This window comes from Nyctereutes procyonoides, unplaced genomic scaffold (assembly GCF_905146905.1).
Source record: "Nyctereutes procyonoides isolate TBG_1078 unplaced genomic scaffold, NYPRO_anot_genome, whole genome shotgun sequence".
Taxonomy (NCBI): domain Eukaryota; kingdom Metazoa; phylum Chordata; class Mammalia; order Carnivora; family Canidae; genus Nyctereutes; species Nyctereutes procyonoides.
The window spans coordinates 4,647,265-4,665,192 of NW_026575151.1; the positions used below are offsets into that span (position 1 = coordinate 4,647,265).

Consider the following 17,928-nt stretch of genomic DNA (forward strand, 5'->3'; position numbering starts at 1 on the left):
TGTCACTCATCCATGCCGGCATCGTCTCAGGGAGACCTTCTCTGACAGCCTTTCCCCACAACAGGCATTCCCTTCTAGTTACCTTGTTTACTTCCTTTAGAACATATCACTAGTGTAATTTCCATTCTTAATTTGGTTAATATTTCTCTCTTCTACTAAAATGTGCACTCCCCAAGCACAAGAATCCTCTTTGCTTCATTTACTTTTGTATTCACAACTCTCTATTTACCTTTGTATTCATGACTCCAGATATTGCCAGGCATATTTAGATCAATACATGTTTATGACTGATTAAATAAAAGAATCATTGGACTAAATTTATGTTAAAAGAGAAACAGTTCATTTCAAATTAGCAAATAGGACATAACTCTTTTTCCATAATAGTGATTTGGTCAGTTCAAGGAAGACATATCTTTTGAAAAAAGTTTCTTATGGCAATAAAGCAGTTAAATATCAGGATTTGTGTGAAAAGGTAGTTTTGTTTTGTTTTTTAAAGAGAGCAGGGTTGGGGGGTGGGTGGTGGTGGGACAGAAGGGGAGAGAGAATCCTAAGCAGGCTTCATGCCCAGTGTGGAGCCAAACCTGGGACTCAGTCTAACAAGCCTGAGATCATGACCTAAGCGGAAGTCAAATGTCGGTCGCTTACTCGACTAAGCCACGCAGGCACCCCAAGTTAGTTGGATTTTTTTGTTGTTGTTGTTAGTTGGATTTTTAACAATGTATTATTCACCTAACATGAAGACTGCTTGAAGAGTCGTATCCTTTTACTGTCTAAGAAGTGATCTTTTAATCTTACGAAGTTGTCTAAATAACCCTTCAGAATAAAATAGCTCTTAGTAATTCTTCAGAGCTGGGGTGCCTAGGTAGCTCAGTCAATTAAGCCTCTGCCTTTAGCTCAGGTAATGATCTTGGGGTCCTGGAATTAAGCCCCACATTTGGCTCCCTACATAGCAGGGAGTTGGCTTCTCCCTCATAGCAGGGAGTTGGCTTCTCCCTCTCTGCTCATGCTTTCTTCTGTCCCTCTCAAAATAATAAAATCTTTTCCAAATAATTCTTAGGAGCAAAATATATATTAATATATACTGAGTGATAGGAATATTGGCCTATTTTAAATTAGTTTTACAGATACCTGGGTGGCTCAGCGGTTGAGCACCTGCCTTTGGCTCAGGGCCTGATCCCTGAGTCCCGGGATCCAGTTCCACACTGGCCTTCATGCATGGAGCCTGCTTCTCCCTCTGCCTATGTCTCTGCCTCTCTCTCTCTCTCTCTCTCTCTCTCTCTCTGTCTCTGTCTCTCATGAGTAAATAAATAAAATCTTAAAATAATAAAAAGATAAATTAGTTTGGCAGAAGGCCTCCTAAATGCCTTAGCAGAATACACAATTGTTTTATAAACAACAGTTATATACGCACATCTCTGAGTTGGAAGTAGGACGTTTATTCAAGCATGTGTCATTATTAGGCTTCTCAACTTCTAATCTTTTTTTTTTTTTTTTTTAAAGATTTTATTTATTTCAGAGAGACAGAGATAGTGAGTGGGAGAGAGCATGAACGGGGAGGTGAGGGAGAAGATGGCTCCCTGCCTAGCGGGAGGGGCTTCCCACTCCCCAATTTGGGGCTTGATCCCGGGACCCTGGGATCATGACTAGGCCAAAGCAGACACTTAACTAAGCCAGTCAGGCACCCCTCAATTTCTAACCTGCCTTCAATTTGTTTGTTAAAGAGTATCAGTCTAAGTGATATAGTTGAGCTATAAGCACACAACATTTATCAATATCTCAGCAGAAAAAAAGCAATTTATTGAGGTCTTGAAAAGTACAGTTTATTTGTTCTTTGAGATAATGTAAAATTACTCCTGTGTCAAGTTAATGAACAGTCTTTAGATAGTTAAAGTTATATCCTGTAGAATTGATTTGTTTGGTACTTTCAGCTCAATTTGAAGGAGGTTATAAAGAATATAGTATCTGTTCTAAGAATGTAAAAAATATATTTCTGTTACAAGGATATTACATTATAAGTTATATCCCTTTTTTGAGGATCCTTGGAAAGAAATTTTCATGCTATTGTATAAAAACACAGATACTTCCTTAAATGTATATTTTTCTTACCTAAGGACACTGTGAACCAGGTGATAGAGTTTTTTTGTTTTGTTTTGTTTTGTTTTTTTTCTATTTGAGCTAAAATTTATGACCAAAACATGGCAAATACAGAATTAGTCTTTGGTCTTAGATTTTTAATCTTTTTCCTTCCATCCATTCCCTAGCCTTGGTTTATTTCCTTTTTTTGTTTTTTCTTAATTTTAGTTTATATTCTCATGTTATATTTTATGTATCCTTCAATGCTACTTATACATTCTCTAGAATTTGTTGTGGGGAGTGGGAGATAGCATATAAATAAACATATTTAGGGAACATCCCTATAAATTAAAGTAGAATACAAAGATAAGATATGTTCCTTCCTTATGTAGTAACATTTGAATAAATAATAAGAATACAAAATAATATGAGAGCTATTAAAATAGTTTTAAAGACTATTTCGTTTTAGCTATAAAGAACAGTTTTTAAAATAATATTTCAGGGTATATCCAGCTATATAGCCATTATAATACCTTTTCTTTCTTCTTTCTTTCTTTTTTTTTTAAACCATTTCTTTTCCTATGACTATCAGTCCAGGTTTCATTTTCTTGTCTTCTTTGCCGAACTCACATTGTTTTATCTTTAAGAATTATGTATTCTAGAGGCTCCTGGTGGCTCAGTGGGCTAAGCTTCCGACTCTTGGTTTAGGCTCAGGTCATGATTCAAGGGTCTTCAGATTGAGCTCTGCCCTGAATAGGGCTCTGTATTTAGTAAGGAGTCTGTTTGAGATTCTCTTCCCCCTCTCCTTTTGCCCTTCTCCCCTGCTTGCATGCATGCTCTCTCACCCTTGTTCTCTATAAATAAATAAGATGTCAAAAACTCAAAAAATTATTTATTCTAAAGTTCTTTTGTCTTAGACTTTTATTGAAACAAGTGGTTTTCTTTTTTTTTTTTTTTTAAAGATTTTATTTATTCATGAGAGACACAGAGAGAAAGAGAGACAGAGACACAGGCAGGGGGAGAAGCAGGCTCCATGCAGGGAGCCTGACGTGGGACTCGATCCCGGGTCTCCAGGATCACACCCTGGGCTGAAGACGGTGCTAAACCGCTAAGCCACCCGGGCTGTCCAGAAACAAGCAGTTTTCATGACCCTCACATTCATTTTCTTTATCCTAGTCTTTTTCCTAACAGTCTTGTTTTGGGAATTTTAGAATTTCAAAATTCTGAGCTTTAACATGAGTTTACTGAATTCTGTATTCAGCCTAGGACTTAACCATAGATAAATCCCTGCTTTTCACCATCTGATGTATCTATGTGCCATCATAGAACCTTACCATTTTTCTCTAACTTCTTTTTTTAAAAAAAGAATCTTTTTAAAAAAGATTTACTTACTGATTTTAGAGCATGTGCATGTGGGCCAGTGTGGGGAGGGACAGAGGGAAAAAATCTTCAAGCAGACTCCCTACTGAGTATGGAGCCCTACAAAGAGTGGGGCTGGATCTCAAGACCCATGGATCAGGACCTCAGCCTAAACCCAAGAGTCTGAAGCTTGACTGACTAAGCCACCCAGGGTCTCCTTTCTGTAAATTCTTAATTTACGATATCTTCAGAGAAACATCATGCTTTCTAAAATTTATCAGTAAGATTGATTCACATTTTATGGATAAATAGTCTTTGGCCTTTTATTTCATTTATTTAATCATTCATTCAAAGGTTGTGCAATATGTACTAAGAGTGTAACTAGATATGATTTATTGTACAAGTTGTATTTTAAACATGTTATTCAAAATGGTGTTGGGAAAATTGGATAGCTACATGCAGAAGAATGAACCTAGACCATTCTCTTACACTATACACAAAGATAAACTCAAAATTGTTGAAAGATCTAAATGTGAGACAAGAATCCATCAAAATCCTAGAGGAGAACACAGGCAACAACCTTTTTGAACTTGGCAACAACAACTTCTTGCAAGACACATCTATGAAGGCAAGGGAAACAAAAGCAAAAATGAACTCTTGGGACTTCATCAACATAAAAAGCTTCTGCACAGTGAAGGAAATAATCAACAATACTGAAAGACAACCTACAGAATGGGAAAAGATATTCACAAATGACATATCAGATAAAGGGTTAGTATCCAAGATCTATAAAAAACATATCAAACTCAACACCCAAGAAACAAATGATCCAGTCATGAAATGGGCAGAGACATGAACAGACATTTCTCCAAAGAAGACCTACACATAGCCAACAAGCACATGAGAAAATGCTCTGCATTATTTGCATTCAGGGAAATACAAATCAAAACCACAATGAGATACCACCCCACACCAGTGAGAATGGCTAAATTAACAAGACAGGAAACACCAAATGTTGGAGAGGATGTGTAGAAAGGGGAACCCTCTTGCACTGTTGGGAGGAATGCAAACTGGTACAGCCACTCTGGAAAACAGTGTGGAGGTTCCTCAAGAAGTTAAAAATAGAGCCACCCTATGACCCAACAATTGCACCTCTGGGTATTTACCTCAAAGATACTGATGTAGTGAAACACCGGGACACCTGCACCCCAATGTTCAGAGTGGCAATGTCTACAACAGTCAAAACTGTGGAAGGAGTCAAGATGTCCTTTGACAAATGAATGGATAAAGAAGATGTGTGTACACACACACACACACACACACAATGGAATATTACTCAGCCATTATAAAGGATGAACACCTACCATTTGCTTCGATGTGGATGGAACTGGAGGGTATCATGCTAAGTGAAATAAGTCAGTCGGAGAAGGACAGTCATCATCTGGCTTCACTTATACGTGGAATATAAGAAATAGTGAAAAGGACTATAAGGGAAAGGAAGGGAAACTGAATGGGGAAAATTAGAGAGGAAGACAAACCATGAGAGACTCCTGATTTTGGGTAACAAAGGGTTGTGAAAGGGGAGGAGAATGGGGAGATGGGGTGACTGGGTAACGGGCACTAAGGAGGGCACTTGATGGGATGAGCACTGGGTGTTATACTATATGTTGGCAAACTGAATTTAAATTAAAGAGAAAAAAAGGAGAGGATACAGGAATAGTCTAGAGAATATAGAAGCAGAATGAGGGCCTGAAATGGTTGTCAGGTGGTTACTCATAAATAGTAAAAGAGTGATCACTCCTGCATTTACAATAAAATGGAAGATGAGAACATAAAAATAAACATTTTTCAGATTCAAAGTAGCTGTGTAAGAATACTTTTTTGACTTGATTTTCAAATCATAGCACACTTTGAAATGCACAGAATGAAGGGCAGTAGTTGACAATGCTTCATTAATTTTTTTTTTCCATCCACAGGTTTTTGGAAATGCTCCGCCAAATACGATGACAGAAAAATTTTCTGACCTTCTGCAGTTCACAACCCAAGTCTCACGACTGATGGTGACAGAAATTCGAAGGAGAGCATCAAACAAATCCACAGGTATTTTTATGAGCCCTGCAACAACAATTTGAATGAGCTATTCGGTAAAAGTGCTATTAAAATTAAAGAGAAAATTGACCCAGTTTTATCCATGTCGGTTTTAATTACCTGTCCATGTTCCCATTCTTACACTCTGTTCTGTTGGTTGATTCAGTAGCTCCCAAGTGGAGCACTTGTGCTCAAGGCCATTGTCTTTGGACCTATACCATCCCTGCCCCTGCTCTCCCAAGAACACTCTGTTTCCTTCTGGCAAAAATCCAGATTCCTAGCATGACATTCAAGGCAAACCCAGGATCTGGCCATACGAATTTTTTTTAGTCTGCCTTTTAGTTCTTGTTTTCTATATTTCAGTGAAACCAATGTTCTTATAGTCCCAAACATGTCTGTGCTCTTAATTTTATCCTTTACTTATGATGGTTCACCCAGAAGGGAGACCCCCGCCACGCCAGTATGTCTCAATCTTTGAAGCTTGGATTAAATCCTACCTCTTGATGGAATGTTTCTTGATTCCCTTAATCAAAGGAAAAACTTTTCTTTAGAACTGCTCTTTGTTTCTCACCTCCACCAGTGGTTATTTGTGTGTGCGTCTTTATCTTCTATTAGACCATAAACTGCTTGGGTCCTTAACCTATAATCTTTATGTACAGTAAGCTGTTTATAAATGCTTACTCATAATTAGGTAATTTTAAACTTTTAAAAATAGCTTTCCTTTATCCAGTATTAAGAGAAGTTTTCTTGAGTTTATTTATCATTAGTCATTTTCTAAATTGACCACATGTCTAAGGAATTTTTATCTTTACTTTGTTTTATTTTGTTATTTTGGTTTTGTAATGGTTGAGTGATAGCTTTCTTATTGAAGCATTAGACTAATAAATTGGTGATTTAAATTCTCTTTATAATGTCCCTGTGGGCAATCACTTCTCTTTTCAGCTTATCAAATTACTATTTTTCCAATAGTAATAGTAATGTTTTTGTTATATAATCTTATTTTTAAATTTTTTATTTTTATTAACATGATATAGGCACATATTTTAAGGGTCCAATAGTTAAAAGGCTTATTGAAAACAGCATCTCTCTTCCATCATCCTAGTTCAACTTCACTTCTCACTCTTACTTATAAAAAATTTTTTTTGATATTTACCTCTGTGTTTCTAAATAGTGTGCTTACAGTGCACGCCCTTGTTTTTTCACTTTTAGACACTGTCGTTTGACTCCCACAAAAGAAAATGAGACTTTCACTCTCTTAAACTCCTTGCCACTAGCTGTACATGCCTGCTTCCTAGACCCTTCTAATACTGCTCTGTCATTATTTGTTTAGATCAATATTATCTTGTTTAGGCTTTGAAAACACTATTTTGAGATGAGCTGTATGGTATGCTGTGATTTCTTTTCTTGAAAACTTCTTTTCCACCTCCATCTGAGTTAATAATTGCCTATTTTTTATTTACTAGTTTTCTAAATTTTCATCACACATTCATCCCCTGTTGCTAAAATGTTTTTCTGAATCTCCCCTTAATATGATTGAAGGCATCAGATACTCTGTCAGTTTCATCTTCTTGAAATAGCTCTTCCATAACTTCCTGGCTAGGTTAATTCATTAATCCGTGGTGGTTGCTCTGTAGGCCAGCTGCACAGCTGTCCCTTTCACATTTCCATTCACATTGTCTGGGATGTCTTTCCACTTCTTTGGAATGGAGCCTCTGTTTCTTGAATCTCATCACATCTTTTTTTCTCAAACCAACTTTCTCATTTTTGTTAAGGCATCTTTTCCAGCAGCTTCCTGAGAAAAGATGTAGGGGAGTTACCATTTTCAGTTTTGGGTTTTGTGTGTGTGTGTGTGTGTGTGTGTGTGTGTGTGTGTGTTTTGTTTTGTTTTTTAGAAATCCCACTAGTGAAAAATTTTTTGACTGTTACTGTATAAGATGGGTTCCTTTCTTTTTACCAAGGGAAGTGATGTCTTTAGGCTCACAGCCCATCAGGTAAAAGGGCTTAGGACAACACATCATCTATCATGGCTTTACTGCGAGGGGGGAAACCTAAAACCAGGGGCTCAGCAAGAGAAAAGAAGGCACAGGTGCACCACCTTCATTATCTCACAGAAAAGTGTGCTTGGAAAAATCTTTAATGCCCCTCCATTCCTAAAGTATAAGCACAAATTCGATCTTATCAGTGAAGAAATAAACACACCTCTTATGATGTAGGCTACTTGAGTACTGGATTTGAATATCTGTTGGATGTTTGTAGGAGCCATTTACAGATACTAGCTGTTTCACTCCAGGAGACTTTGGGGCCCAGTGCAAGTTACAGGCCCTCCTACCAGAGAGCGGAAGCTACCAGTGTCATGGGAAGTTGAGTTTAGGTCTAACAACTTCCTTGGGGACATGGTCAGTAAAGGGGCTGTCTTAGCTCTCAGTCCTTTTCCAGTAAGCCTGTGGTGAGCTCTCTGATCATTTTGGAAAATCTTGCAGCTTGCATTACATTTATCCCACTTTTAGTGGATATCAGTTTCTAGGGTGGGTATCATTTTATGAGAGAATTTTAAAATAATTTCTCCTTCATATTCTAAACTCCTACACTGCTATTAAGAAATCTGAAGCTACCTAGATTCTTGTTTCTTTCTGTGACCTGCTTTTTGTTTCTTTTTTTTTGGTGGGGGGCTGTTCTAAAAGTTCTTGATCACATGCCTTAGAACATATATTCTTTTTTTTTTTTTTTAAAGATTTTATTTATTTATTTAGAGACACACAGAGAAAGAGGCAGAGACATAGGCAGAGGCAGAGGGAGAAGCAGGCTCCATGCAGGGAGCCCAATGCGGGACTCGATCCCAGGTCTCCAGCATCACACCCTGGGCTGAAGGCAGACGCTTACGCACTGAGCCATCCAGGTGCCCATAGAACATATATTCTTATACATTACCCTGAGTATTTATTAGAACTTGAAGTCTGGGGAGTCACATCCTTTAATTTTGGGAAAATTTTGTGAATTATTTGTATAATAATACCCTCCACTCAGTTTTCTTTCTCTAGTCAGATGTACTCCTGAGATTGTCCCTCCCATTTTCTTATTTTCTCTTATTTTTATTTTTGGTTTTTGGCTCTATCCGTTTTATCATCTGTCCCTTCTGTGGAGGTTATTTTTTTCATTTGTGACATAATTTTAATTCCTAAGAGTTTCTTTTTTTTTTTTTTATTGGTGTCTATTCTTTCATAGATTCTCTTTTTAGCTCTGTTTCTTTCAGGTTGCCTTTTTTGTTAATTTGCTTTTGTCTGCCTTTGAGGTTAGAGAACTTGCTTGGCCATCTGCTCCTGTGTAAGAATGGAGCCATAGAAAGCTGCTGGGTAGCTCTGCAGTTGTGGGTGGGGCTTGAAACTGTGGGCATCACCCAGTGAGATCTTGCTAGGCTGTTCTGTTGACTGTCTCCCTTGAGCTAGACAGAGTCCCCAGTGAATGTCCAGTTTCTCCTTGGAAGATATATGTCTGCCTCTCAGCATTTTGGAAGCCAAGTAGGGAAACGTCTGAGGACCCTCTGCATTCAGTGTGTAAGCTTCTGTTTGACCTCCACAGGTCTGCAGTTGTGCCTGGTGTGATGGCCTCACTCCCACCCCAGCTCCAGCACAGTCTCTGTCTAGTGAGGAGACCTTCGGTCTGGTGCCCACATAGTGGGAAGGGGGGGGGGTGTCTTGCTGCTCTTAAGCATACTTAAGAGCTCTAGAGCTCTAGAGCTTCTGCATATACTCCCACATTTACCTGTGCTTCCAAGGTACCTGGTGCCACCAGTTCCTGAGCCTCTTGGGGGTTCTGTGGTAGTTTAGTTGCTTTTTCATTTTTCCTGTGCTTGCTTTAAGATTCTAGAGTTTGCTAAATCAGTTACCACTAACCTCTCTCCTATTTTAGTATCCAAAACGTTGCTTTCATCTTTCCTATTCTCTTTGTCCTTATGGGTTTAGGCTTTTTGAAAAATCCTTTTATAACCATTTTAGTGGGTGTATTAATCTGCTCAAGCTGCCATAACAAAATACCATAGGCCAGTGACTTAAATAACAGAAATTTTCCTTCACAGTTCTGGAGCCTGAAAGTCTAAGATCAGAGTGCCAGCATGCTTGGTTTCTGGTGAGATCTCTCTTCCTGACTTGCAAATGGCACCTTCTTAATGTGGCTTCAGCTGGAGGAGAGAGAGCTCTGGTGTCTTTCTTTTTTTTAAAAGATTTTATTTATTTATTCATGAGAGACACACAGAGAGAGGCAGAGACACAGGCAGAGGGAAAAGCAGGTTCCACGCAGGGAGTCCGATGTGGGACTTGATCCCGGGACTCCAGGATGACGCTGTGAGCCAAAGGCAGACGCTCAACCGCTGAGCCACCCAGGCATCCCTGGTGTCTTTCTTATAAGGGCATTAATCTCATCATGAGGATACCACTATCATGATTGCATCTGAACCCTTATTATCTCTCAAGAGGCTCCATCTGTGGTACCATCACATTAAGAGTTAGTGCATCACCATGCTTCAAGAAGAGGGGCATGCTTCATTCCATAGCTGTGGACATGCTAGTGCACGTGCACAACCTTCCATCTTTAACTGGAGCCCGTGATGGAGTCTTTAGAACAACAACCATTAAAATATTTTTAGAATGAGGGACTAAATCTCTAATTCGGAAGTAGTACATTATATTAATTGATGTATGGATTTTAAAGTGGGATGATTTAATTATTCTTGCAGTCCTTAAAGCAAGTCCACTGAAAGGTAGTAAGATAGTTTAAGGTAAACTCCCACCCTTGCCTTCTCCCTTCACCACCCACATCCTTTTGTTTTCCTGATTTCAGTTATTCCTGTAGAACTAAAAAATTGCTCTTAACTATAAGAGTTGTATGTTTAATGCCTTTTTAGCTATTTTAAACAGGTAACATGAAGGGAAATTTCTTTGTTCTATACTGACTCCTGTCATTGCATTTTCTTTCTTTAGTGATATCTCTAGATTAGAATAAAATATTCCCCAAACTGTATTTGTATTTGCTTTCCTGTTTCTGTCTTTTTAAATACCTAATCTGCATGTTTGTAGAAAAATGCTTTTCTGCACTAGAGATTCGATTTCCTAAATCCTTTTATGATTTCACATACATAGGATAGGTTTTTGGACATATTGAAAAGTATCTTAAATGGAGTACAAGATGACTTATTGTTAATATGGTAATAGTTACACAAGGAGTTTTTTTTTTTTTTAACTTTTTATGTTGAAATAATTCTAGATTCACTGGAAATTGTAAACTTAGCACATAGAGTCCCCTGTGCCTCTCATGCACTGGTGACTTCTTGTTTTTCAGATATTTTTAAGATATATTTTTTACATCATGTAATTCCATATAATTTTTAGTTTTAAATTTTTGAAATTTATTAACTTCAGATTCCAATGAATTGAGATTCAATTCAACTTTTATAGGTATTATCTCCACAAGAAAAACTTTTCCTGATCACCCTATCTCAAATAGAACTTTTATCCTCTCTCCCTATACCAGTGAATATTTTTATTTATTCACTCACCTTAAGTAGTTCTTTTTTTTTTTAACCTTAAGTAGTTCTTCTAGAGCTTTGTCATTTGTAGTATCTCATTTACTTAATTTTATAGTCTGCTATGTTCACCCCTTATCACCTAGAGAACTACTTGTTACAGATTAGATGCTCAATACTGATTTTTTTTTTTTAATTTTTGTTTATGATAGTCACAGAGAGAGAGAGAGGGAGGCAGAGACACAGGCAGAGGGAGAAGCAGGCTCCACGCACCGGGAGCCTGACGTGGGATTCAATCCCGGGTCTCCAGGATTGTGCCTTGGGCCAAAGGCAGGCGCTAAACCACTGCGCCACCCAGGGTTCCCAGATTTTTGTTTTTTTGTTACTGATTTTTGGTATAGGATTTCTCTGTTTGGTTGTTTTGTTTTCTTTAAATGCTTTGAAAATTGGAATAGTGATAGAAAAGCCAGACTTACTGATGTTTAAAAGGGAAGAGCATAATTTTGGAGTATCTCCTTAGTCTTAAAGAACTCTGGCTGGGGGAATCTTTATTTTATTTTTAGTCTTGAACATTGGAAATTTCTTTTGGATAATGTTGTTATCAAAAATACTTGGAGGGAAGGGTGCTCAGGTGGCTTAGTCTGTTAAGTGTCTGCCTTCAGCTCAGGTCATGACAAGGTTCTGGGATCGAGCCCCAGATTGGGTTCCCTGCTCAGTGGGGAATCTACTTCTCCCTCTCCCTCTCCCCTCACCCCTGCCTGTGATCTCTCTCTCTCTCTCTCTCTCTCTCTTTCTCTCAAATAAATAAATAAATAAATATCTTTTAAAAAACTACTTTCTTAGAGATTTTTTGATCTTTTGGTTTTTCTAGTAAAACATTTTCAAGATCCCTAGGTTCATTCTGACATTCTGAGTCCTTTATTTATTTATTTAATTTTAAAGATTTTATTTATTTGAGAGAAGAGCATGAGTTGGGAGGAGGGGCAGAGGGACAAGATGATTCTCCTCTGAGCGTGGAGCCTGACTCAGGACTTGATCCTAGGACCCTGAGATCATTAACTGAGCTGACAAGAGTCCACTGATTAACCAACTGAGCCACCCAGGGGCTCCTGAGTCATCTTACCTCTTGTATATCCCATTCTCATTTTCTGATTGCTGATTGATTTTTATTGCAGTAAAAACACATAACACGAGATTTATCCTCCTAACAAATTCTTAGCGTATGGCGCAGTTCACGCAAAGTGAAATGTCCTACAGCAGAACTCTCGGACTTTTTTATCTTGTGTAACTGTAGCTTTATATTTACTGAACAGCAGCTCCTATCTCTTCCTTCTCTTGGCCTCAGCATCATTCTACTTTTTGCTTCTATGAGTTTGGCTACTTTTGATACCTTACATGACCTTTTATTTCACAGGAAATTATCATTGAAAGTAATTTTGCTAAAATTTATATGCACATAATTTTTCTCTAAAAATTGAGCCCTCTGTTGTCTATTTGTTGTGCATCATGGCAAAGTTATTTTTTCAGGACTCTTCTGAATTTGGTGTAAAGTACTTGTTACTTTGTTTGCTACCTAATTACCAGCCACATATAAAGTCTTTTTATCAGATTGTTTCTAATATGGATTGTAGATATCTCAGTAGGAAGATATGCTTATCTGCAATTCTGTTGTTTGAATCTATCCATCAGAATGTAGTAAAAATGGAAACCTGCAAAATGGGTACAAGGACTGATGTGTAATATATTAGGGCAACCTGACAGTTACCGTTTTTTCTGTTCCCCATAATTCTCTCTTGATTGTTGCCTCCATGTGGCATTTCTTTTTTAAGATTTTATTTATTTATTCATGAGAGACAGAGAGAGAGACAGAGAGAGAGAGAGGGAGAGAAAGAGGGGCAGAGACACAGGCAGAGGGAGAAACAGGCTCCATGCAGGAAGCCCCACGCAGGACTTGATCCCCGGTCTCCAGGATCGCACCCTGGACTGAAGGTGGTGCTAGACCGCTGAGCCACCCTGGCTGCCCTCCATGTGGCTTTTATTAAAAATATGTAGTGGCTCTCAACTAATTTGAAAAAATTTATTATTTTGTGGTCATATTGTGTACAAGATAGAGTCTAAGATTTTTTTCCTACCCCCTGTAGGTATTTGTTAAGTGTGACTATGCCGTCTGCTTAGTTCTAAGGGCATATGGTCTGTTTATGTCATTGAAGCAAAAAATCTCCACCCATGTGAAATAGTATCTTCAGTTTATTATTAATAGCATTACTGCATAATAGGTGCTGCTGTTAAATACAATGGTGTGATCCCCAGTGGGCAGCACCCTGGTGATGGAGAAGCTGGTGGATGCTTACCACAATTGGTGTCTTATATAGCATCTGTGGTGGGATTAGTATAACATAGTGAATCCCCAAGTAGACAACACAGCCTCTTTTTTTAAACAGAAAAACAGTGTGCCCCGCTGTCCTCCAAGGATTTCAAAGCCACAACACCCTCAGGTAATTTTCTCAAGGTGTGGTTGTGTATTATCAAATGAAAAAAGAGCATGGAAGCTTTGAGTTCTAATACTATTTTTCTGACTAACTTGTGGAAGTTTTTTTGAGATGGGAAGGAGTTTTTAGGGCTTGGTTTCTTCATTAATGAAAAAATGTAATGATATTATTGATGGTTTCACATTATAATCTTGCATAAATTTGACAATGACTATGCTTTAAATGCAAAGGAAAAATTGTATTGCACTAACAAGTTTTGCATTCTGATCTCAATATTGTCTAACTGAATTCACTTACATTCTGTCTGTAAATTTCTTTTAAAATTGTCAATCAGCTATCATTTAATAATGAGGTCTGCTAACTCCATTTCTGTATTTTTCAGTTAACTGTATGTATTGAAATGCAGTGTGAAAACTAAAGCTTGAATCAAATGATTGGCAACTCTCAAGATGGGTTAATATTAATATGTTCCTTTCATTAACTCTTATAACCTTAAGTTAAATCATTTAAATTTGTATTTGTTAAATATTAGTGAAAATGAAAGCTCCTGTTGCAGTTTTTTTTTTTAACTAGAAGTGTCTTTATTTCAAAGTTTTAAGAAACTATAATTTGTGGAGGTTTAATTTAAAATTATTTTCTAGTATAATTAAAAATATTTTTAAGATGGCACTTAATATTAAATACTTTTACTATGAGCTTCTTGACTTATTTAAAATAAAAGGTGGAAGAACCCAATAAGGTGTTTTGAATGACAACATACTGAAAAAAGTAGGTGAGAGTAAAATAGTTTTTATGAATACATTTGTTATGTAAAGATCATTTGTCAATGAGATCTTCTCCACATTCTTCTCAGAAAAGAATAGTAGTTGTTATTAAATTGGTACAGTTGTTAGATACTGTTAATAATTACACTATCTTGATCTTTTTCAGTATATTTTCATGTGTATTATTAAGTCAGGTCATCAATCCATTGTTGTAATGTTTAATAACAATTAGAACATTGAGAGTTTTAAAAACTCTATTATTTATCTGTTCTGATCTTGAGGAATACCTTAATATTCATTGTCATCCAACACAAGAGAAAGCACACATTTGTGTAAATGCCCACTCTTGCTCAGATAAATAGAACTGTTGCAAGCCAGGAGTGCATTTTTGGTGTTTTGGTTCTCAAAATAAGCATTAGCATTCATTGTTCATAATTGACAACTTACTGAATAGCAGTTGTTGAGTAGCAGAAAATACCTTTTTGTCCAATTTTCTTTTAACATTAATAGCATTATGTTAAAAAACATGGGTAGCATTCAAATTCACTCAAAATGTGTCTTATCTATAGCTCTCTAGCTTTTGTACCAGGAAGGTAATTTTGTTTATTTTTTCAGCATCTTTTTAAAATTTTCTGTCAGAAGCATAGGTGGTATTGACCAGTTCATTTACTAATCAGCTTTTTTGTTGTTGTTATGAAATAGAATTTTGTTACATTGATTTCACAATGGAATAATCAATTTGACGACTGCAAGTAGTTTTTTAGTATGTTGAGTTACGAAGTTGAAAATGCACAATTTAACACCAAAGTTGCCTAACTTGTACAGAGGCCTAGGAAATGAAAGCAGAGCATTGCAGCCTTTGAGAATTTTACTCACTGGAAAGGAGTCCTCTTCCTTACATGAGCATTTAATTCCTATCAAGGAAAGAGAGCTTATGTAATGTAGTGTTAAAACCTGATCCATTACAGGTTTGCAGGAAAACTTGCATATCCGTATTTACCAATGGTCTCAAACCACAATTGCTAAAGAATGTTTCTCAGTGGCATTCTTTTATTTGTTTGCTTCCCTCTCTAGAGAGACCTTCAAAATTTAACTAGCCTTAAATGTTGCTTTCTTTATATTGTTACTCCCCTTCTCAGAACCTTTAGGAATCTTTGTTATCCACAGTAAACTCAAACACTCTTGATGTTTGTAGTAAGTTGAGCTCAAAGTGTCCTTCTTTGATCTCTTTAGGTTGATTTATTCACTCATTTAACAGATATGTATCTAGGACCCACTTAGTACCAGAGATGTACTTTATACTAGGGACTGTAGTGTGAACAAGGCAGACAAGGAGTCTGTTCCCATGGTGTTTTTTTTTTTTCTCCAGAGAGGGGCAAGAGGGTATAAATCCGTGAAAATATGAATACAATAATTTCAACCCGTTTAAGATGTTGAAATATTAGAAATAAGCCAGGCTTCTGTTGGCTTCCCTCTTTTCTAGTAATTTTTTATTTAATCACTATCTTTATCTCTTACAGGCTAGACAGCTTGGATTTGAATATAAGTTTTGTCACTGACTAGTTATGTGGTTCTAGGCATATTACTCATTCTCTCCATTTCTCAATTTGTATTATTATGACAGGTTTAAGAATAGAAAATAACTCATAAGGTTCTTGTAAAGATTAAATGAGCTAAATCCTCAAGTACTTTAAAGAGTGTTCTACAATTAAGACTTAGGCAAAATTTTAGATAGCTTATTTTTACTATTAAAATATTCTTTCAAAGTTTTTAAAGATGAAATATGCCTAGCATAGTATCCTATGTAAGTCTTGTATTCATTCAATTATTTGATGAAACACTTTTATCTTGATTTTCTTAAATGGAGGAAAAAAAATACCTCTAAGGCAACCTAAATTCTATTTATTCTGCATTTTGCATTTTTGTCATGTGTGTTAAGTGTACATTAGCAACTTATTAGGTTGGTTTGATATGTGAACAGATGGGCTTCTTTTCTGACAACTTTAATTCATCTCCTTTATTGATATAAAAATTGATGAACTCTATGTCGATGAAATTAATCACATAGTTTGGGAATTGTCCTTTTTCCCTTACCTCTGAAGCCGTAAATGACTAAATTTACTTTCATAGATTGCTGCAATGGTACCATGCTGTGCATGACACTATTCCCACTATCAACTGCTCAAGTCCCTCCTCACGTGTATCACTATGGCAGCCTCATGATTTGTGTCACCTCTACCAGGTGTCTTTGCCCTTCCAGTTTATTTTACACATCACCATTAAATAGTCTGAGAATGATCCTTTCATCATCTACTTTGCTCAAAAAAACTACATTTGCTTTCTCTTGCTCAGAGAGTCAAATACAGCCATTAGATTACCTTCCTTCCTAAATTGGCTTTGATTTTCTATCACTACTGTTGATACTAGACTCTAATTCTCAAAATGCTCTTATAGAATATTAACCCAGTGTTATTACAGTTCTTTGTCTTGATCTTGCATATTAGGCTCAGTCTTCTATTTTCACTTTTGTTTTAATACTGTGCTTTTAATCTCTCTGTTCCCTGCCTTCCCTCCCACTTCCTAGACAAACGTATCCTTGTTTTCCAGGTACGTTTAGCTCAAATTTTACCTTTCTCATGACTCTTTTTGACTAGCTCATGACGTAACTATCCCTAAAATCTATAGGTTGACTTCTGTGTTTTTGTGTTGATCTGATGATATACTGTAAGGGCCTAGATATACCATTAAAATATTGCTCTTTTTAACATATTTTACATAGAGCATGTAATTGTGTTGATATAAAGATGTGCTTAAATGATCGTTTTTCGGCAGGTTTTAAGGAAAAACCTCTTTATATGTGATACCCCCCACCTTATGTCTTTCCTTTGGTTTTATAGAAGCTGCAAGTCGCGCCATAGTCCAATTTCTAGAAATCAATCAGAGTGAAGAAGCCAGTAGAGGTTGGATGCTTCTGACAACAATTAATTTGTTAGCATCCTCTGGTCAGGTAAGTTGTTTTTATGTTTGGTAACTACTTTTTTTATCCTCTTGGAATTTTGTGAAATTTATCACCGTATCCAAATAAGATTTTAATATAACCATTGTATTCTTTTAATCTTTCTTACACTTTACTTCATGCTGCTTACAGCATCTCTATGAGGAGGTTTATGTTTTAGAAATTTTAAACCTGAGGAAATGCCTAACTTAAACAGTGTTTTCCATCTATGTCACCTCATAACACGTGTATAGAACACAATACCATCCTAGGCATAGCAGTGGACTTCCTGTGACTGTAGACAAGGAGCCCAGGAGCTCTGGCTCCATCAGACCCAGACCAACACTTCTGTAACTCATGTTAGGGAACTTGCCTTAGAAGAATCATCTGAGGTCACTTCACTAATAAGGTATAAATGACATTGAAAATACTTTTAAATTTTCTAATTTTTATGGAAAATATGGGAATACTGACATTTTCAGGATAATATATATTCCTGTCCTGCTTAATTTATTCTGGAGATTGCCCCCTGCCCCACCAATCACCTTTAAAATATCTGCCATGATCTGTATTGCATCTACTTGGTGATGAGCTATTTGGATACCTGATTATTGGTCTGTGATGTGGACATTCAAGAGGTTTTTG

General features: G+C 36.8%; 1 protein-coding gene across 10 annotated transcripts in view; it reads left to right on the forward strand.

Moving 5' to 3' along the window:
* Nucleotides 1-17,928, forward strand: part of WDFY3 (WD repeat and FYVE domain containing 3) — a 267,477-nt gene that overhangs the window by 95,838 nt on the left and 153,711 nt on the right. For all 10 annotated transcript variants that reach the window (XM_055312924.1, XM_055312929.1, XM_055312928.1 and 7 more), the window contains 2 exons: nt 5,409-5,532; nt 17,186-17,295. In XM_055312924.1, coding sequence (XP_055168899.1) covers nt 5,409-5,532; nt 17,186-17,295 — 234 coding nt within the window. The remainder of the gene's footprint in view (nt 1-5,408; nt 5,533-17,185; nt 17,296-17,928) is intronic.